Source organism: Medicago sativa, chromosome 4 (assembly GCF_051527215.1).
Source record: "Medicago sativa cultivar Bolivia chromosome 4, Bolivia_mono, whole genome shotgun sequence".
In the NCBI taxonomy this organism is placed as follows: domain Eukaryota; kingdom Viridiplantae; phylum Streptophyta; class Magnoliopsida; order Fabales; family Fabaceae; genus Medicago; species Medicago sativa.
Window position 1 is genome coordinate 7688100 of NC_140752.1, and position 23188 is coordinate 7711287.

General features: G+C 32.4%; 2 protein-coding genes across 2 annotated transcripts; both read right to left on the bottom strand.

The window, feature by feature from the left end:
• Positions 1-1316: 1316 nt before the first annotated feature.
• LOC146925938 (signal recognition particle subunit SRP54 2) lies at positions 1317-8810 on the bottom strand. The gene is made up of 9 exons (XM_085758352.1): positions 8463-8810; positions 5617-5716; positions 5196-5349; positions 3274-3424; positions 3042-3190; positions 2779-2879; positions 2439-2596; positions 2130-2244; positions 1317-2005 (listed from the first exon to the last, which is right to left on the bottom strand). Exons 1-9 carry the CDS (start codon positions 8691-8693, stop codon positions 1674-1676), a joined length of 1491 nt encoding a protein of 496 aa, XP_085614478.1. The 5' UTR covers positions 8694-8810; the 3' UTR covers positions 1317-1673.
• A 9227-nt stretch (positions 8811-18037) lies between these two features.
• On the bottom strand, positions 18038-22440 carry LOC146925939 (Ubiquitin system component Cue protein). Its single transcript, XM_085758379.1, has 5 exons — positions 22097-22440; positions 20610-20748; positions 19788-20008; positions 19128-19301; positions 18038-18493 (listed from the first exon to the last, which is right to left on the bottom strand). The coding sequence occupies exons 1-5, from the start codon at positions 22268-22270 to the stop codon at positions 18407-18409; spliced, it is 795 nt and encodes a 264-aa protein (XP_085614505.1). The 5' UTR covers positions 22271-22440; the 3' UTR covers positions 18038-18406.
• Positions 22441-23188: the final 748 nt, after the last annotated feature.

A 23188-nucleotide genomic window follows, 5' to 3' on the forward strand; every position in this document is an offset into this window, starting at 1 on the left:
AATTTAGACTATTTGATCTGCGAGTTTTTGTGTTTCTTACACAATCTCGACGAGAATAATATTTGTCAATTCAAAAAAAAATTGCATTTTTTTTTGAAGAAATAAAAATTGCATTATTATTTATTTGAAATTTTAGCTCCACCTGTACCTAAAGTCTTAACCTGCTCCTGTCGGACACCCAAGTTTTTATCAGAGTCATGTTTGAGCTTGGATATGTGATAAAATACCATAAAGATTTAACCATTTACACATTATCCAACGACCACTTTACAATTTTATTTTAATTGTTTGTTGAGTTAATATGATATATGTTAAGTAAACTTAATATTAATTTCACTCACAGTTCGTTAAATTTGTTCGAGTTTGAATACGAATTAATATTTAAAGAATTAGTAAGATCAAAATTTAGAATCATGTTTGGAAATTCCAAAAAAAAAACATATTTTGATAATATTAGTACTTGGCTCTTGCTCACCCTAATACACACTCTATTTCACTTCAACTTAAGTGAATATCACATGCTCTCACTTGTCGAATTTAACTTTTCATATTATATTATTATCCACAAAAAACATACACCGTGACATCATTCTCCAAACTGTTCAATAAGACGTTAAAAAAAATCGTATGTATTTCCAACAATTAAAGTTCTATATTTGTCATTGTTTTATTTTTTTCATCTACATATACATCACGGATCTCGCATGATATGTGATACCATAGTCAAAATAGAAAATTGGAACAAGTTTTGGTGGAACTAATTGAAAGCAAATGGTGAAAACAATGTACAAGGTTTATGCAAACTCATGGATGAAAGTTACTACCAGCTAATTACTCAAAGACATAAACAAATACTAGGTTTGAATGCACAAAGCGAGGGGACAAGGTATAAACAGGATGAAACATAAGAGTGGACATAAACATTCTCAAGTTTACCCTGCAAATCAATTGAAAACATAAACATCACTATTTCACCATATTTCATACTACCCATAAAAAATAAAAAAACTTAGGTAATTTAAATTTAATCCTCATGAAATAAGCTCCCATTTTTTTTTTTTAAAAAAAAGATAGTTTGGATAATGTAATTAGCATTTTAGTTTAAAGAAAATGAAATAAAATCAACTAGTATACTTTTTTTGCTACCCTCTGGTTCCTAGAGGAAGGGACCTTGAAAATCCAGAGTTCGGCCTGGAGGTAAGCAACGTTTGCAAGAAGTTACTTTTGCTCATATTTAATATTGTAAGGAGTAAAATTGTTGCTATCGTGATTCCCACGGTTCACTCACTCCCCAGGAATTGCAAACACACCTCATGTGAGTATGAACCTTCTCCTGTGGAGAGAAGTTCGATTTATAATTAATTTTTAATGTTACACTGATCAAGAAAATTTCTGATTCACAACAAATACTTTGGCTGCTATCTGAAGACTAGTAAATATACAGCAATTAAGGGAAACAAAATAGTTTTACACGGAAAAAAAAAAAAAGGAAAAAAAAACTGTCAAGGTAATTAACTAATGGCCCATTGAGATTTCAGCGGTCAGATTAGTTGACAGCACATCTGGATCCTATTCAAACTGCATAGATTACGCAATGACGATTTGAACTCTTATGAAGCACAAGAGGAAGTAATCAGAAACAAACCTCGGCAGCGCATAAGCCATTAAGAACCCTACTGCTCGCCACCGCCGCCAAACATTCCCATCATGTCCTTATTAGATCCCATCGATTTCATCAAGCTTTGTAACCCACCCATTCCTCCAATTTGCTTTAGCATCTGTGGAGGGAGGATTTTGCTCATGTGGTTGACATTCATGTTTCGAGATAAGGAACTCATTTCTCCCTTCTTTGGTATTTTAAGCCCTTTCATTTTGCTCCATATCTTTGCGAGACGCTTGTACTCTTCCATCATCTCCATTACTTCCCTAACTTGCCGACCAGAACCTCGAGCTATACGCATCATCCGTGATTCATTCATGAGCTTTGGGTTTGAACTATCCAACTCTGAAATACGATAGCAATTAAAGGTTAGCATGTAGGTGTGCTATTTCAATGAATTTAGTGCACACATAGTTGATCTTCCCAAATAATACAAAAAAAAAAAATTAATAATATATTCAATGCTTGCCTTCATTTGTCATTGAGTCCATCATTGTCATGTAACGCTTAATTTTTGCCTGGCTGTCCTGATCCTTGCCTTTTGGTATTAATTCATTGCCAAATCCTGGTAGCATAGAAAAAACCTACATAAATCAACCATTAATTAGTCCCCCAAAGAAAATCAGAGAGCAGCCCTTCAATACACAGCCATCCAGTTTAGTGCATCAAATGAGAATTCATGTAAATAACAACCAAAGTATTTTTCCACCAAGTGGGGGTCAAATGTAAATGTAAACTCGTGTAAAATAAATTATATTAAACATAATAGGGGGTTAACCTCGCTCATGGGACCCATCTTAAGAATATTCTGAAACTGCTCGTACATAATCCTCAAGGTAAAGGTTCCTTCTTGCAGCTTATTAAGCAGTTCAGGCTGTTGATCCATTGGAACAACTTCATGGATTTTGTTCATGAACCCAGACAAGTCTCCCTGGCCTGATCCAAAATACCGACTGGAGATTAATATAAAGGGAAAACTGGCACATTAATGTACATGCTTGAAAAAGGTGGGCGTATCCTAAAACCAATGTTGGGACAAAAACCAAAAGTATATACATGCTTGAAAAGGTGAGGCATATCCTAAAACCAATGTCGGGACAGAAACCAAAAGTACACACCTAATAGACGACTGACAAATGGTTTAACGTCAAAAACTTCAAATTCATCCATGTGTTCTCCAGTTCCAATGAATATGACGGGACTCTTTGTAGCCGCAACACTAAACAACAAAAATGAATTAAGATTAGATTTACAAACAATGATGATGATAACAAAAAAAGGTTATCACGACACAGCAAACACAGGCGTGTGCAACATCATATTTATATAAGTTGGTATTATATCATATAAACATAATACGATTATATCAGGTAATACTTACGCACTAAGCGCACCACCACCCTTTGCATGGCCATCCATTTTTGTGATAATTACAGCTCCAACTGCAACACTCTGTTTAAATGCTTGGGCCTGATCAAAAGCAGCCTGACCAATACTGCTATCCATGACAAAGATAACAAGATCTGGTTTCTGAATCAACGGAAATGAAAGATATTAGAGACTACTGGCTTTTGGAAACAGACATTGGTGCATACAATATCAACAGAAAATACCGTTGCTTCGGAAACTTGGCGCATTTCTTCAAAAAGAGCAGCTTCTTGTTTGTGCCGCCCACTAGTATCAACAATTATAAGATCACAGTTTTCTTTCTTGAATCTTTCCACACCTTCCACAGCAATTTTCACAGGATCTGACTCCATATAGCTGCAAAGTAAAAGGGAAAGTCAACCAAAAAAAAATAATTCAAGCAAATGTGATATATAGAGAAGCAAAGAGTTGTATGGACAACATAATGATGGACTATGGGCTCCTCCCCTCACCGCAAAAATAAAGAAAAAAGAGGAGAAATGGAAATCATAAGAGAAATCCAAATAGATCCTTGGGATAAAGAAAAAAAGAATATGCTTTTTAATTTTTGGTTTTATTATGCATGTTTATCTTCCAATAGAACAATAACATAGCATATCTATGAGAAAGATTTTAATCTATCACCAATCCACAGGGTTTTTTAATTGGCTACCAATTTCCTTAGTCTTCTTGCCCTTTTATTGCAAGAAAGAACATAAGGAATTGAAAAGGCTAGAACATTTGGTAGGAGGGGGAAACCAAATATAGGCCTTGAACTCGGCAATGTTAAAAGTGATTATTGGAGATCCACAGTCTCACCACTGTCCACGGTGATTCATTATCCCAAATAAAGCACAAAATGTCATTACTCCCTAGAAAACCAAAATGTGGATTTTTTCCTGAAAAGGAGTTGACTAACTCTAAGCCGACTTTAACTTCTAAACTAGACTACAAAGCAAATCCAATTTCTAACAACTGTACATGCTTCTTCTGGAAGCAAGCCTTCATATCATAATTATCTTTCCGAAATGAACCCCTTCTTAAAAAAACAACAATTACTAATTTTCAACATAGATAGATACAAGAATAAATCCCCAATTCATCCCCTGAAGTTGTAGGCGTCGGACATTTAAACCTTGAAATTTGTGAATAGACAAAAAAAGACCTGATTTTGGATTACCACCTTGAAATTTGCAAATAGGCAAAAAAGGCTCGATATTTAATTACCGTCAAACTAGTCCATACAAGTTAACAAAAGGACCAAACTGCCCGTCGCCATTCAAAATCGGGTCTTTTTTGCCTATTCACAAATTTCAGGGGTATTAATGCCCGACACCTACAATTTCAGAGTGCAAATTGGTGATTTACTACTCTAGATACAGCGGGAAATATCAAATAATCAGTTTCTCAATGCAAATCAACATATCATCATTCATAAACACTAAATAACCAATTACTCAATTCAAATTTTCATCATCATCAGAAACCCAAATTCAAATAACAGAACAACAATTACACATCTCCAACATAATCAGTTACTCAATTCAAATTAACACATCATCAAATCATAAACAGACACTTGTTAGAAAAACAACAATTACCAATCTAACCATCTTGAACTCAGATTCAACTGTAAATACTAAACAATCAAATTACTCCCTAGAAAACCAAAATGTAAATTTTTTCCTGAAAAGGAGTTGACTAACTCTAAGCCGACATTAACTTCTAATCTAGACTACAAAGCAAATCCAATTTCTAACAACTATACATGCTTCTTCTAGAAGCAAGCCTTCATATCATAATTGTCTTTCCGAAATGAATCGGCCCCTTCTCATGGAATATTATCCGTCTGATAGTTTCGAAATCTATTTAAAGAATTTGTCTAGCCATGACAAAATCCATATAATATAACTGTCTTTGCGCTCACCAACATCTATAACCTTGACTTCGTTATCAAAAGCCATGTATAAAGCATGTCTAATAAAACAATATTAATCTGAAGGTTAAATCAACTACCTCCATCATTTCACTTCCCACACTTCAGAAAAAGGGTAAAAGTACCAGTTGAAGATTTTGAGTTTACATACAACTTTAATCTAAAATAATAATTAACAAATGCCAAGATTACCTTCCATAGAAAGGGATCTTAGCTTTGGTTGCATTTTGCTTCAACTGATCAAACGCACCAGCTCTGAATGTATCTGCACATACTAGAGCTGGCTTCCAGCCTTTCTTTTGATGATAAAATGCATATTTTGTACAAGTAGTGGTTTTCCCAGATCCTGAAATCATTCAAAAAGAATATAAGCATCCATCAGTAAGTGACAATGCATTTTTCCATTGAAAATAAATAGCAATAGACAAACAATAATTGTAAGGAAAGCCACATATTGCTTGACAAAATGCACATATCTTGAGTATAAGTAATACGTAAATATCAGTTTACATGCTTTGAATTGTTAATTTACATCCAGTATCATTTGCATCAAATGAAAGTTAGAGTATAATATGAACAAAAAGTAGGTAATTATATTTAATCGGAAAAACACCTTGTAAACCAACGAACATGACAACACTAGCTTTTCCTTTTTTGGGAGTGAAAGCGGGCTTTCCAGGATCCAAGATATTGCAGAGCTCATTGAACACAGCCTAGAATCAAAAGAGTTCGTAAAAAATTAAGATGAGTTAACATAAGTAGTCATGATAAATGTCAACTACACTCAACACAACTACACATTAATTAAACCACTAACAAAAACACGGCAACGCAAAATCCAAGCCTCTTCTAAATTCTAAGATCAATTATTATTCCTAGACTTGTACTTCTTCCAAATTCAAAGGATGAAATATGTACAGTAAAACGTCTGTAAGCATTCGCAAGCAAAAGAGAGGTAAATGCTATACTATAAATATTACTTTAACAACTGGAATTGAATGGGCATCTAATTTATGGAGTTTCTTAAACTTGACAAGTATTTAGTTACTGACTTGCTAAAACACGCTTATGAGTTTACAAGCATGCACAGAAAAGTCAGAGCTAAATGAGAAACCTGTTGAAAAAAGTTTGAGAGAAAAACTGATTCAAACTAGAGTAAATCATTGTTACTTAAGAGACTCGTAATCATGACAATATGATTTCAACTTTTCTTTCAAAGGCTTGGTAAAAAGTTTATCCAGGCGAACTTTAAGGATGCATTTGAAAGAGATTATTTACAGCTTATTTGAGTTTATTTGAAGACATAAGCACATGTATAAGTGTTCAAGGGAGCTTCCAAAGGTAGAGTATGACATGTCCATCAGTTGTTTTCAGTTTAATTCAATAAACCTCCCATGTTGCGAATACAGCTTACAACATAAATAAAAACAGTTTAATCACATTTCATCTTTGATTACTGAAATAACATAGATACATGCACATTTATACAACAGAAATATATTCAATTAGCGCTTAATTTATCTTTTTTGATCCAAAATAACTCTAAAGTCTAACTTCTCAAGCCATGCCTCATAGATCAAAGTACATAGTAAATAAATCAAGCTTGCAATGAGCATTCTCATGCATAGAAAACAAAATTTAGAACTTTTCACCACAAGCCTCTAATGCAGAATAGAATATAACATTTCAACATAAAAAAGAGTGAACCCCCAATTCGGTGCCTGAAATTGTATCACTATATCAGCCTAATTAAGTATATTCCAAAATAGTCTCTCAAATTGTAAAATGTTATCAGATTTTTTGTTCAGTTTGTATTGGCGGAAACTATAAGAAAATTACATTGGTAAAGTATGTTTATACCATCTACAATTTCAGGAACCAAATTTGGATATTTATGTATGTTTGGTTCCATTTTTAGAGAATTGATTCTAAAAAAAAAGGGCAACCCGGTGCACTGAAGCTCCCGCATATGCAGGGTCCGGGAAGGGGTCCCACCATTTGGTGTATAGTACGCAGCCTTACCCTGTTTTTACACAAGAGGCTATTTCCAGGACTTGAACCCGTGACCTTACGGTCACATGACAACAACTTTACCAGTTGCGCCAAGGTTACCCCTCTAGAGAATTGATTCTAGAGGTGTAAAATTAATTTTGACATGTTTTGGATGTTCTCTGGTATAATTTGGTTTTGCCTCCAGAGTTGATTCTAACTTAAAGTCAGGATTTGTAGCTTGAGACTAAACATGATTTTTATACATAAATTTTTTGTTCAACTCAATTTTACGTAATTATAACCAAAAATATACCACTTTACATTCAACTCACTTTTAAATAAAATAAATTCATTCAAAATCAGTTTTAGTCACAACAGAATCAAACACACGGATACATTCATCAATAAATTTGAGTGCAAAAATCAATCCTAGAATCAAAAGCTCCAATTTTTAGCTTCAAGTTATAATCAATTTTGGAGGTAAAATCAGTTCTGCTCTAGAACATTCAAACATGTTAAATTCATTTCTGCACCTCTAGAATCAATTTTGGCTCCATAATTGATTCTAACTTGAAGCTAAACATTGGAGCTTTTGATTCTATAATTGTTTTTTATACACAAATCTATTGTTTGACTCGCTTTTACATTAATGCATCCAAAAATAAATCACTTCACCTTCAACTCAATTTTAGTCAGAATCAATTTTACAAAATCAATTTTTGTAGCCACACACTAAAAATTGGTATCGATTGATTGAATTGATTCTGAGTAAAAGTGAGTTAGAACACCAAAAATCCATCCTAGAATCAAAAGCTCCAATTGTTAGCTGCAAATTAGAATCAATTCTACTCGAGAACATCAAAGCATCTTAAAATAAAATTGATTCTAACATGCAGCTGAAAATTGGAGCTTTTAATTCTAGAATTGACTTTAAACACTCAAATTTATCTTTAAACTCCTTTTTACATTAATGCATTCAAACATAAATCACTTTACCTTAAACACACTTTTAAGCCAGAATAATTTTACACAATCAAATCCCTCAAACTATTTATTTCATCACCACAGAATCAAACATTGAAACAATACAACAATTTCACAAGCCTAGTTAGATATATACTCAAAAGAAAAACGACATAAGGAGGGAGGGTAAAATTAACTCTACTGGAAAGCATTCAAACATGTTAAATTCTAATTTGAAGCTAAAAATTGAAGCTTTTGATTCTATAATTGATTTTAACACTCCAATTTATCGTTCGACTCACTTTTACATCATTATATCCGAACACAGATCACTTTACCATTAACTCGCTTTTAGCCAGAATCAATTTTACACAATCAAATCACTCAAAAATCAAATTTTTTAATCACCCCATAATCGAACACACACTAAATTGATAAAATACTAAAATTTCATAAACAAAATTAAAAATTCACTCAAAAAAAAAAAAGAGGAAAAAGCGTTACTTGTTGGATGATTCTACGTTTATTATGACCAGCAGCAAGATCATCAAGATTAACAATCTTCTTAATATTGGTTTGCATATCTCTAACAAGCTTGAATTGAACATCGGATTGAAGAAGAGCGCGAGTGATTTCATTGAGACATTCGTTCAATACTTTTTCATCGATGATTGTTGCATTGCTCATCTGCTTTAGAGCACGCGTAATGCTCCCTCCTAAATCTGCGAGCACCATCTTGATCAAGATTGATTTCTCAGATCAAGAATTTGGGGATTTAGGGTTTGATGGAAGTTTTTTGTGAGGAAGATCGGAAAAAGAGTTTCTTCTATTGAAAGAAGCTGCGTCGTTATTGAGTAATATAATATCTTTCGTTTTAATATAAAGATTTTTTTTTTTCTATTGAAAGAAAATTTTATTTTATTTATTTTAAGTCAAAAAAAAGATTTTATTTTATTTTTTTAGGAAAAAAAAAAAGATTTTATTTATTTGCTAAACTCTTCCCAAAGTCCTCGTATCTTAGTAAAGCAATCAAGAACATATTTAGACCCTTGCTTGAGATTATTAACCTTACAACGCAGATTAGCAACATGAATACAATCAACTTTTGAGGACCTTTCCTTAAGGTCTTGTCATACATCAATGGAATTTTCCAAAAACACGATTGTTTGAGAAATTGGAGGAGAAACAAAATCGAGAAGCTAAAAATAAACTAAATGATTACATAGTTCCCACGCACCTCTATTTAAATCAAGAAGATCTTAAACTTGAATGGAACCATAAATGAAAACGAACGTGTTCTTGGAACCAAGAGCTCATTGTATTGATCTTGACCAAGAAAGATAATTGGAACAGTTTTATTGAGGTGCAATTTAGCAGAGATGGAACCTTCATTAGGATGCACATAGTGTACATAATCAACATTAACATTTGAAGGTCGAATTGCAACAAGATTCACTCGTGGTGGAATGATGAATGTAACGAAAATGTAGAAAAATGCACAAGGATCGAAAGATAACACGAGAAAATTGTAACATTTAGAAGGAATATTGCAGAAAATGTGGAAAAAAAATCAGAGAAAGTTGATGAGAAGCAAAGAGAATGTTGATGAAATCATCAAAGATTCAAAGAGAATCATGAATTTTGTGACTAATACCATATTGTGAATAGAGAATTTGAGAGAGAAAGAACACAAAGAGATGAAGGGGTGTACGTAGGTCGGTTTGGGTACAATTTGACCAAACCTAAAACCCAAACCAAATAGGGTACTCCGGTCTGGGTGAGGTAAAATGTCCACTCGTTACATTCAACTCGCTTTTAGTTAGAATAAATTTTACACAATCAAAACACTCAAAAATCAATTATTTTATCACCGCATAACCAAACACGCAATTAATTGATACAATACTAAAATTTCATTGATAAACCAAATAAAATATTGGAGAAAGATGAAAAAGCGTTACTTGTCGGATGATTCTCCGTTTATTATGACCAGCAACAAGATCATCAAGATTAACAATCTTCTTAATATTGGTTTGCATATCTCTAACAAGCTTAAATTGAACATCAGATTGAAGAAGAGCACGAGTGATTTCATTGAGACATTCGTTCAATACATTTTCATCGATGATTGCTGCATTACTCATTTGCTTTAAAGCACGCGTGATGCTCCCTCCTAAATCTGCGAGCACCATCTTGAAGAAAGAAGATTTTTGAGATGAAGAATTTGGGATTTAGGGTTTGATGGAAGTTTTGTGATGAAGATCGGAAAAAAGAGTTTCTTCGATGCGAATGGAAGAAGTTGCGTCGTTATTGAGTAATATAATATCTTTCGTTTTGCTATATAAGATAAGATTTTATTTAAGGCCTAATTACAATTTTGACCCCATAAGTATCACGAACTTGCGATTTTGACCCCCTATAAAAAACAGTAACAAATCAGCCCCTTAAGTTTACCCCCTTTAGCACTTTTGGCCCCTTGGCCCAATTTTGACCTAGTCAACGCACACGTGGCACCTCACTTAAGTGAGTGGGATGCTACATGGATAATTTTTTAATTAAAAAAAAGCCAAGTGTGTATTAATTGGATTAAAAAAAGAAAAAAAAATGAAAATGGAAGAAACGATGAATGAATCAACGGAAACAACATCTTGTATTTCTCTTCTCCTTGCACAAACAGATTGTGAAATATGATTCCTTCCAAATTCTAATCTTTCTCAAAACAGATTGTTACTATTGTGTTAATTCATCCTAAAACTACGTGAACGTTGAGAGAGAAGATGTGCAAATTAGAAACCAAGTTTAATCGCACTTTTTATTACTTTTATGCAATCAAATGAATTGTCTAGGGCAACCCCCAATTTAATATATCCTTTAAATTAACGAAATTGCTGAGTAAAATTCAACAACGATTCTCGTGGATATGAATTTTATTATTACTTTGATAGTTTTGTTACACTTGCCCAAGTAAACTTTGTTAATGGATGGTAAATGATCAATAAGCGAAAGATATTAAATATATGTTTGTTCTCATTGATTTGATTGATAATGGTGAATGAACAACATTTCTAACTAATTTTCCTATAATTCCAGAAATATACAATTAAATAAACACATTAAGCAACTATTATTGGAACTAAATATCTTTACTTGTTGGTTCACGTAATCGTAATACCCCTCGAGTAGGAAAGATGGAAAACTTTCTCAGAAACATGACTTCTTCTATATGATGGGTAACCTCCACCATTCGAGTAATCAAATTCATCTTCCCTTCCGCAACAATTGTCTAAATTGAAACATGTCAAATGCCCGAAATATGAAAGCATTGGAAACAATGTGTTAGTATTTCAAACTATTTCTATATGAATTACATGATATAGAGTTGCGTGTGTATATATATAGGGGTTGCTAACTCACCCTCACCCAAACACATGAAGGAGTAAGTTAGCAAGTTTTTTTTTTTTTTTTTTACCAAAACACCCACTTGTTACTTTTTTAAAATTATGTGAAGGAAGATTGAGTAATTTTATTTTGAAACAAACATTCCGTAACTGTTTCTGAGATTTCCGTGTCGTTTCTCAATTGTGGCGTGTTCGGTGTTCCCTTCGTTTACTTTGATCAGTAAATAAATCAAATGAGACTTGTAGTTTCAATAAACTTATGCAACTTATGTTCTTTTTTTTTTTCCATGACAATGGCTTATGTTCTTTTTAAATGGGGTTCCATCATTATTAAAAAAATAATAATAAAATTTTAGAAATTAATTAGATACTGCAACTTAATATTAAAGATACCGTAGCTTGTTTTTTATAATCAGGTAATTAAAAAAATTAAAATACTAGTATCAAATTATATAAGTATTAGTAACAAAAAAAATTATGAGCGGTGCTATTCCTTACGAAAATACACAGCAAGAAATGCAAGAATATCACATAAAATAATAAAGGGTTAATTATGTTTTTGGTCCCTACAAAATTGCGACCTTGTAAGTTTAGTTCTTACTTAATTTTAATAGCATTTTTAGTCCCTACAAAAAAAAAATTTACTTATAATTTGAGTCCCTGCTAAAATAAATTTTGTTTAATTATCCTTAAACTCTTAAAATTTTTAACGATTCTTTTTATACAAGTTTAGAACACTATGAAAGGTTCATTTACTAAAATCTATAATTTTTTAACATGAAATAAATTAAATATGAATTTTTTAAAACGACAAAAGTTTAAGATATAAGTAACAAAAATATGGACGTAGAAATCAGATTTTTGCGACATTTTTTTCGGAGGACCTTTTAATAATGTTCTTAACACGCCCGTAAAAAATTGTTGAAAAACTTAAGAGTTTAAGCATAAATTAAACAAATTTGAATTGAGTAATGACTAATATTGAGTGCAGAAATTTTTTGTAGGGATTAAAAATGCTATTAAAATTAAGTAAGGACTAAACTTACAAGGTCGCAATTTTGTAGGGACCAAAAACATAATTAACCCAATAATAAAAAGTTTAGTTGCTCCTTTGGCTTGGCACAAATCACGTGTGGTTGTTGGCATTGAAATCAACGGATAAAATATGTTTCGTGCGTTTCTTCTCTCAATATTTCGTAAAGTTAAGCATTATCCAAAAATTATATCAGTAGTTAACTTCATAAATCCATCGTATGATATAAAAAAAGATTTTTTTCTTCAAAAAAAAAACTAATTAAATGAAAGTTACACAATTACCCTTCTACTAAAAATTGATTTAAATAGTGGTAAATGGGTAATTTGGTCAAAAGCAAGTGGAAGTAGACTTGCTAACTTACTCTCTTTCATATTTTTAGGTGGGAGTAAGTTAGCAACCCATATATGTGTGTGTACACACACCAAAAGAAGAAAACATTTCCATATTCAATTAAAACAAAAGTTTCCTTGAATAAAAACTTAAATTATTTTTTAGCATACTTCAAAATTTGGCGTTGTATTTTTTTTTAAGCAAAAAACAAAATGGGGATGCAAAGACATCAAATGATGGAGATGACATCCTAAATATAACCATATATTATTTGCAGCCCCCAAATATTATTATTAAATAAAAAAGGAAAAAAAAATACTTAAAGGGGCTAGACTAAAATTCAGGGTACAATTCCAAGAACCAATATCATTTGCCTCGTTAAAAACCTCAACATCAAAACTCCAAATGAATAAAATTTGATAGCAAATAAAACCATGTGTTGCTTTATTCTCTAGAATGTTAGTTTGCAAAAAACAAAAAAAAAACAAAAAAATTAAACACTTCACACAAATTATCTGGACAAAATGATATTAGTTGTTTGTAATAAAACAAAAGAATACATTTGAAACCTAGAAAATAGAAATTTAATACTTGCTACAAATAATATTAATTCAATAGTATCATGTTTATCTTCCAATTTAAATTTTAGTCATAAAAGACATTTTTTCATATACATGGGGAAGTTTGTTTTCCTTCTATTAGACCCTTTAAAAGAAACAAGCAGAAATAAACAAAAAGAAATCATATAGAACTTTTTAAATGCTATGAAATGACTACAAATATGTAAAAAATGTCTAGATTTCTATTTCATTATAACTATATTGTGACGAAACATATATTTAAATTGATCATCTACTATGACAAATATTTATAAAAAATTTTTTTAGTCTTGACATATTGCATGATCGATTCATATACATGAGTTGTATGACCATATAGCTGTTAAATACATAAATTTTGTATGTTTGAAATTGCACGATCATGTATACAATTCACAAATATTGTATTAACACAAAAATGAAATTATTGTATGATAACAATTATGTAATTTTATTGTTCAAAAAAACAATTAAGTAATTATATTTTTTTATAAAAAATATTTAATTGATTCATGTGAAACAATTGTATGAATTGTATAATCATAAATAGTGTATGAGCTTAACAAATTATATTAAAAAATATGTTTTGATTTTATGAATTGTAGGACTATTATATTAACAAAAATGAACTCACATAAAACATGTGAGACAAGGTAACAAATTTAAACAAAAATGATTTATTAGTATGTGTAAGATTCAAATTCGAGTTTAATTAAAACTCAAAGAATACAAACATTTCTATATATATATATATATATATATATATATATATATATATATATATATATATATATATATATATATATATATATATATATATATATATATATTGCACATGTTAAGGTACCTAAAAGTAGTAAGTTTTTATTGAAATCAACAATTATTTAACAAAAAGTTATATATTTAATACAAAATGTTCAAGTTCCAATGCAAAGTTACTATATTAAATTTCTTAACATGTGCAAATTTGCACATGATAGAAAAATCTATATATATATATATATAGGGGGCATATCGCATGAGAATGGTAATCATATGTGAAAATGATGAGAATAAACAGGAACCATCAGATTAAAAAGAAGGGCTGAGATTAAATCACAAGTTAAGTGACCCATGTGCCATTCTCACTTACTTCATTCCTTCAATCCTTACGTTTCTAATTTTCAGATTTTCTTGTTCTGCTTCATGCTTTCAATAACTTGCTCTTTTTACTTCAAATTCTTCTATCCGTCACCAGGGCCGTTCCTAGCATTTTAGGGGCCTTAGGCATAGTTTGAGAAAAGGGCCCCTTACATAATACATCATAAACTTTTTTAGTTTCTTGTTATGATTTTATTAGCGCTTCATTTTGTTTTTTTTCTTTTCTTTTCACTGCAAGATTAAAGTTTTTTTAGGAAAACATATTCAAATAAATTAAATACTACATAGAAACCAAAACTAAACAAAATACCATAGAATTAGAGGACAATTGCTCTTGCGAAGTAGATTGAAATTTTTCTATTAGGCCCATTCGACTAAAATATAATTTGTTTAGTTGTGAAGATTCTTTCAATTTTCTGGATAAGAAATATCACAAATATTATTAGTAAGACACATTATTAGGAACAAAGGGCCCCAAAAAAAATATCACAAATATCTTGGCACATTAGTAGGAACAAAGGGTCCAATTTTTTATTTGGGAGGGTGTAAATAGAAAGCTTTGTTTTATATGAGGTATATATAACAAATTGCATCAAAAGGGCCAAAAAATAATAGACTTCAGCCCAGCCTTTAATGTCAATGTTTCGGGCCTGTCTGTAGATATATTTTACTATATAAACCCCACTAAATCCTGTTCTTGCTATACACACCCCCACGGATAAATAAAAAATTAGGGCCCCCTACAGGCATGGGCCCTAGGCCGTCGCACTCCCGGCCTATGCCTAGGGCCGGCCCTGTCCGTCACCCTTCATTACCAGTTCCAACGATAAAAACAAAACGAACATTAAATTTTTAAAATAAACCTGTTCCAACAATAAAAACAAAACGAACATTAAATTTTTAAAATAAACCTTTAATTGTTTTGATTAACCTTAACCTAAAAGATGAACTGAACAAAACATGTACAACAAGGAACTCTACTTCTCTCAAATTATCATCACGTTGTGTTGTATTAATCGATAAAATATCTCGTTTTTACTAATTAATCAATTAACCCTTTAAATCATGATTTGTAACACCAGTAAAACAGATTTTAGAAGGATTTCCGATTGAATCTGAGTCTGATTCCGGAAACTTCATAAACATAGACGATACTCTCTTTGTATCGGAACTGGTAGGGGGTTGCAAGTTTCACGCCGGGGAGGACTGGCGGCCGGAAAGATGATTGAAGTTGAAGGTGAAGGGAAGAAGAAACAGGTGTAGTGTTTGAAGGAAGAAAAAGGGTTAGCCAAGAAGTTGGAACGCGTGAGTGAGAATGGCACATGATTGGCACATGGGTCACTTAACTTGTGATTTAATCTCAGCCCTTCTTTTTAATCTGATGGTTCCTGCTTATTCTCATCATTCTCACATATAATTATCATTCTCATGTGATATGCCCCCTGTATATGTGTGTGCGCGCGCGCATAATTGAATAGTAATTCCTGATTCTAGGACTTTGACTGTTAATTGACAGAGCCACGACATGTTGCATTACACAGCTGAAGAACGATCTTGATATACTCACCAGCTTTTCAATGTTAACATTCATATGAAAACATCACCCAAGACATAGTAAATTGTAAAAATTTATAACATAGAATATAGGACATACTTAGTGTGCTAAGAATAGAAAAGTTCTCTCGATACATATTATACTCTCTTACAATCATAGTCTTCACATTATAGCATAGTAAGTTTAATAGACACACATCCATTGATGCAATACGTAATGGTATTCTTACTTTCAAGTTTTTTTTATAGAGGTTCACTTCAGTGTGAGTAAATCCCTAGAAAGCTTGGTTTGTACTGTAGGTTAGTCATTTGGACTAAAAGAATTGTCCCATTTTTTCAAGTCTTTTATACAAATTCACTTAAGTGTGAGTAATTCCTAGAGAGCCTAATCTATACTTTAGGTTAGTCATTTGGACTAAAAGAATCGTGCCATTTGTCACATACTTCAGAATGAGACGTTCATCTGTTAATGAGAGAATCCTAACATACTTCACCTCAAGATATATTGAAATTTTTCAATGTTCACAACTATTCTTAATGGTTACAAATTCTATACTAATACTAAAATATATAATTGAGTTAAATAAGTTTTTTCGACCATAAAAATATAACAAATTTTGATTTAGTCCCTAATAAACATAAAGAGGATGTTGTCATTGTAACAAAAAAATATCTAAACTCCAAATTCCATAAAAAAAAACTCGTTTATCCATCTTAGAAAATCCTTACTTCGTAAAAAAAAAAAATCAAACAAGAAGATAATTCTTGACCGTCGCCGTTATTCCACTGAGATTCGTTGCTGCCATAACTAGGATACGCTTACCTCTCACCGTTCTCTCTCTAAATCTAATAGTGGTAAAGTCTCGGTTCTTTATCCACCACCTTGGCAACAATGACTTCGATTCTTTATCCACCACCTTGGCAACAACGACTTCACGGCCCCCATCCGACTATCACGATGGTCTAGCAGCATCCCCATCCCCCCACCTCCACCCCTCCATTTTTCGATCACTATAATTTTCATCAAAATTTAAAAGTGGAACCTCTTGTTTTAAACCAAAAGCGGGGTAAAAATTTTCAAAGGTAGGAGTCTAGATTATATATATATATATATATATATATATATATATATATATATATATATATATATATATAGTCTGGATGTTATCATTAAGGATAATTAATCAAACCTACCACATCCATACTTACCTACCCTTAAGTTCAAGTATGTGCAGAGAAATGGAAAATCCAGAATTCAAACTCGGTCCCTACATATTATTGTCCTTACAGCTACCAATCAAACTGTATTTCGAAAACAACTAATCATATTATTTAGCTTTGATTAAGTGTTTCAACTGACAACTAACCATATTATTTAGCTTTGATAAAGCGTTTCAACTAATCATGTGAACTTTCTGCACTTGATCACCATCTCCTCTACAATGGTTGTCTGAAACTTCCAAATTTTGGTAAGACAACAACAAGATATAAGAGTTCGCATCATATGGTAAGTTGGAATCGTGCATTGATCACATAAAATATAATGAACTTCACCCAAATTTGAGGTCAAGTATTTCCCAAAAAAGGAGCATCATTTAAAGCAGATTGTCTAAGTAATAACCGAGTGTTAACATCAACATTCTTCAAAAAGAAGATTGAAGTCTTACACATTCATATGCAAACATTAATGTGGAATATCATCTAGCCATTCAACCCAGCCTGCATTGGCTTCCACCCGACATAAGATTTAACAATGGGTTGAATGAACACAGTGTAGAATAGAGGAAGATGGTACATGTGAACATGTCCAAGACAACTATTACTATGAGGACATTTTAGTAGCCACACCAGTTCCCGTGGAAGGGTATGAAATAATGTTACGACGTTTTTTTCAAAAACTAACTAATCTGTTCCATTCCATCATATACCACCAATCAAAACATACCATCAGGTATCGTCTCCCTTAAATTTATATTTGATTTTAAAAAGGTAGGAAAAAAATCGCAAAAAGAAAACAAAAGCTAAACATTAACAAATGAGCTCTATATCATAGTAAATTTGAGGTCTGCATATCAAACTTCCAATAGTCAACAGTGATAATATCAAACTGATATTGAACATTGTGGGTACTCAGTAGAGACAACAAATATAAGCGGAATAATAGGCAATATATATATGGGAATGACTTATGGATAAGAATCTGTCAAATTCTATCTATATCGGGTTGACGGGATAGAATCACTCTTGGACTAGTAGAAACAGAAAGCATGCTCGCACCAGAAGCTACACAAACTATAACAACGCTTGACCTTTTCGTGATAAAAAGAGAACATAATTAACTGGATGCAACTAGTTGCTGCCTTTATTATGGCATTCTACACATTGATTTAATTAGAAGATATCAGGTGGGAAATGCCCTTGAAATCCGTTGCTCTGTTGAGCCTGCTTCAAATGCATTGCCAAAGCATAGTTATTCATCTGTTGACAAACACAGATACAGAATTCATCAGCATGTATGAAAACAATATTTAATGTACAAAAGCTGAAGCTTGGAATTTGTTTTTGTTTAGATTTTTCACCCACACTTAACTAATTTGCTTGTCTGAATATAACAAGGAACCAAATTTATTTTATATGTAAAACTAATTTCTTATCAGATGCAATAACTGAGCATTGGCCTCTCCTCGTTTTCAACCAAAGCAGAATTGAGTGCCCGGCAAAAGGAAGGAGATTCAGAGAAGACCAGCAAATGGAAACTTCCCACTCACTTTTAAATCTACAAATAGTACTTGCAGATTACCAAAATAACTCCCAGCCCCAAAGGGAGAGAAATACACGACAGATTGACAGCAATGCATTTCAAGCTACTAGTATCCTATCAAATGTTCTTCAGAACCGAGAATCAATATGAACCTCTGAAATTATCATCATGAAGTAGTTTCTAATACCTATGTAGTCACATCACTCTTTCCCTTCTATCCCGTTAAAGAACGGTGTCAAAATTGAATCCTATCTTTAAAAAATTCACACAAAGTTACAAGGAATATTGACTCCTTTTAACCAAGGGTGAACAATTTGACAGTGAACAAAAAAGGATAAGGTAAAATCAGACCTCAAGAGTTCTGATCTGCTCCTGGTATTGAGACGCCAACTGCTTCAAATGCTGCAATTCTTGATTCTTATTATCATAATCAGAAAGACGCTCGTGCTGGATCCTAAATGCGTTTTTAAAAGAATTTTTCTCCTTAATCAGCACTTCGATTTGCTCCTTCAGCATCAAATTTTCCTGAAAATTTAAACATCTTGTGCGATTAAGATACATACTCAACTGAGGATAACAGGGCAAAAGTACAATACAGTTACTCCTAAACCATTAATAGTGTTGAAATTGGGCCTAACTCATCCTTACAAAACTGGCTTGTGAGGTGAGGATTGCCCCCACTTATAAACACATATTTAGGCCATCTCTTATCTGATGTGAGGTGAGGATTGTCTAAGCAAGTTTGCTCCACCCTCTCCCCACGGTATTATCTTCACAAATAAGTTAGTGAAACTAAACTTAGATATTAGAATAAAAAAGAATTAGAATTGAGCAACCTCAACTAAACCAGCACTCAACAGTACATTCTTCCTCAAACAAACAAGTCTCAAAACATACAATATTGTCCTACCGATAGTTCAACAATCCTTGTTCTTCACAAAGGACATTCACTTGTGACCTGCTAGGAAAAACAGTTTTAACATGAATCTTAAATTATTCTAGCATAAATACCTTCTGAAGAGCATCTGTCGCCTCAGCCCTTGCCCGTTCACTGATTGATTTCTCGAGAACCTCCAGCATTCTAGCAGCACGGGCTCTAGCATCATCAACACTGGTAGCAACCATCATTTCTCGAACAAAAAAGTCAATCCATTCGGCTCCATCTGCAGGAAGGCTGTTCAAAGTAGACTGATTCTCAGAAGCAGAAGCATTCCCATCATTCTCCAATTTACCTGCACAGTTTTTCAAACACGTGTCAAGTGTCAATATCTCGGTTGATGACTTCACTCTCAATAGCCATTACTTGTCAACAGATCATTTAACTCAACTACCTATACTTCACAGCCCTTGTCCATATCACAAAATAGTAATACACTAGTAATGTGCTCATGAGGCGAAAACTTGACACAATTTGAATAATAAAAAAGTGTGACCAAAGAGGAGTGTATATAAAATGTGCATGTGTGTGGGGGTGAGAGAGAGTCGATGGTATTTATTACAAAAAGTGTAAAGCTGAATGTGCTTTTTTTTTTTTTTTTGTGGTAAATAGAGAGGGAGTAAAACTCGCATGACTGAAACAGCAGAGAGAGAGAGAGAGAGAGATAGGTTACTAAGAGGATGAAAGAAATAAAAGGGGAAAATGTCATTAGAATAGAAAACATGCCTCCAGCTACAAGATTGAAAACATTGGAAATGACTTTTTGTTGTTTCCAATACTACCAAATCTGAGACCATTGTTTCGCAAAATATGAAACAAAATGAAAACTCCAAAGTCCAAATGGTCAACAAACACATCCAATTAGCCAAACATTTATTTGCCAACACCAATCATACCTGCATCCACATTGACATCAATCTCGGATTCTTCAGCAGTTCCAGAATTCCCACCTGCAGCTCCCAAGTAAAGCTCATTCAGGCTCTTGATAGCAGCATCTAGATCGTTGTCACATTCTTGGAGAGCTCTCTCAAGAACCTGAAAATTAAAATATTAATACACGGGAAAACATTCTTACATTAAATGTCGCATAAAAGTATAAAAATGTAGTAGTATTTTCCCTCCATCAAATATCTCTTTCATTACCCTCCTGAACTAAATAAAAAGAGTAGATTTGTTTTCATTCCGCTCAACCAAACACAAAATATCTCATTCAAATTCAATCCTACTCACCCCCTCCATCAAAAATACCTCTCACCCTCTTCCCTTCATAAGAAACAAACAAACCCTTATTAAAAAAACAACAATTACTAATTTTCAACATAGATAGATACAAGAGTTAATCCCCAATTCGTCCCCTGAAGTTGTAGGCGTCGGGCATTTAAACCTTGAACTTTGCAAGTAGACAAAAAAGACCTGATTTTGAATTGCCACCTTGAAATTTGCAAATAGGCAAAAAAATCCGTTATTTAATTACCGTCAAACTAGTCCATACAAGTTAATAAAAGGACCAAATTGCCCGACACCATTCAAAATCAGGTCTTTTTTGCCTATTCGCAACTTTCAGGGGTGTAAATGGCCGACGCCTACAATTTCAGAGTGCAAATTGGTGATTTTGCTACTCTAGATAAAGCGAGAAATATCAAACAATCAGTTTCTCAATGCAAATCAACAGATCATTATTCATAAACATAACCTTATTAGAAAACAACAATCACCCATCTAATCTAACCATCTTCAACTCAGATACAACTATAAACACTAAATAACCAATTACTCAATTCAAATTGTCATCATCATCATATACCGACAAATTCGTCTATCCCAGAAAAATACATCACCGTCGTCATCGTTGATTAGCAATAGCCCGAAATTAAATAACAACTAAACAAATTCAAGCATTGAAATAAACATATCATCATTCATAAACAAACCCTCATAAAAAAAAACATCTTCAGCACAAATAAAACTTTAAACACTAAACAATCATTTCCTCAATTCAAATTATTTTTGTCATCATCATTCATTAGAAGAAACCCAAATTCAAATAATAAAACAACAATTACACATTTCCAACATAATCAGTTGCTCAATTCAAAATAACATATCATCAATCATAAACAGACCCTTGTTAGAAAAACAACAATTACCAATCTAACCATCTTAAACTCAGATACAACTGTAAATACTAAACAATCAAATGCTCTATTCAAATAATATAAACAAATCCATGCATTAAACTAAACATAAAATAATATAAAAAATACAAAACAAAATTAAATTAATCATATTATTATATTATAAATGAAATGAAATTAAATACATTATATATATACTATAAATTAATAAATCAAAATTCAAAAAATGGAAAAAGGAAAATTAGTACCAATTGGTCCATATGAGGGAAGAGATTACGGAGCTGATCAAAGAGAGAAGGAATAGTTGGAAAACGAATCGGAGAAGTAGAAGAGGAACAACGAAGCCTCTTAGATAAAGGAGGAGAAGGAGGAAGTTGTTCTTCAAAGAAAGATCTCTTGCTTCCGCACACAGCAGCAGACATCGTTCTTCCGATGCTGACTATCGAATTCGAATTCGATCCAATTTCCTCCTCCTTTTCCTCTTCTTCGTTGATTTTCCTTCTTCGATCTATATTCCAATTGAACTTGGATGAAATTAGGGTTAGGGTTTAGAGAAATTGGGGATTCTGGTGATGATGGTGGAAAAGAGAAGGGTTGAAAATTGAGGAGAATGTGTATTTATAGTGTATGAAGAGGAAAGTGATAGAGATCGGTGCCACGTGCTTATGAGCGCGTAGTAGGAAAACGGTTACAGTGAAAGAAAAAAAAAAAGGTGAAAAAACTGTAAATTACTCCATCGCCCGCGCGTGTTTTTAACCTTTTTGATAGATATGGAGGAGAAGAAGATTATCTCGCTGTTAAGTGTTAACTGGTTCAGTTTTTGACAGAATTTATATTAAATAAATTTGAAAACTGATTTTATTTTTTATTTTTTGGAGTAAAATATAATCATATTTTTCATGTGTTGTTAATTATTTAATTACTCTTTCAAATTTTTTTTTATTTAATTACTGAATTTTAGTTTTTTTTGGACAAAATTACTGAATTTTTTTAGGGGAAAATTACTGAATTTTAGTTGTTATGATTATATATATATATATGAAAATATGATATAGCATTGGATGAGTATATAGTATATGATGGGTACAAACTCAATCAAACTTGTCGGCGTTTGCAACAAATACAACAACAACAATCAAGCCTTATCCCATTAAGCGGGGTCGGCTACGTGGATCAAATTATACGCCTAGTATTCTATCATAAATCATATTTGGATCTAACTCATTGACCTCTAAATCAATTCTAATGGTTTTTCTAATAGTTTTCCTAGGTCTTTCTCTACCTCTTTTAACATGACTCTTGGGGTATGGTATGATCTCCAACTTTCACCTCCAAGGTAA

Coding starts and splice junctions, on each gene's coding strand:
- LOC146925938 (XM_085758352.1), bottom strand. CDS start 8,693: ATGGTGCTCGCAGATTTAGGAGGGAGCATTACGCGTGCTCTAAAGCAG. Junction 3,425..5,195: donor AAGATCCCTTTCTATGGAAG/GTAATCTTGGCA, acceptor TTTACTTTGCAG/CTATATGGAGTCAGATCCTG. Junction 2,006..2,129: donor GGACTCAATGACAAATGAAG/GCAAGCATTGAA, acceptor ATCGTATTTCAG/AGTTGGATAGTTCAAACCCA.
- LOC146925939 (XM_085758379.1), bottom strand. CDS start 22,270: ATGTCTGCTGCTGTGTGCGGAAGCAAGAGATCTTTCTTTGAAGAACAA. Junction 20,749..22,096: donor TCCCTCATATGGACCAATTG/GTACTAATTTTC, acceptor TTTAATTTTCAG/GTTCTTGAGAGAGCTCTCCA. Junction 18,494..19,127: donor AGCAGATCAGAACTCTTGAG/GTCTGATTTTAC, acceptor GTTTGTCAACAG/ATGAATAACTATGCTTTGGC.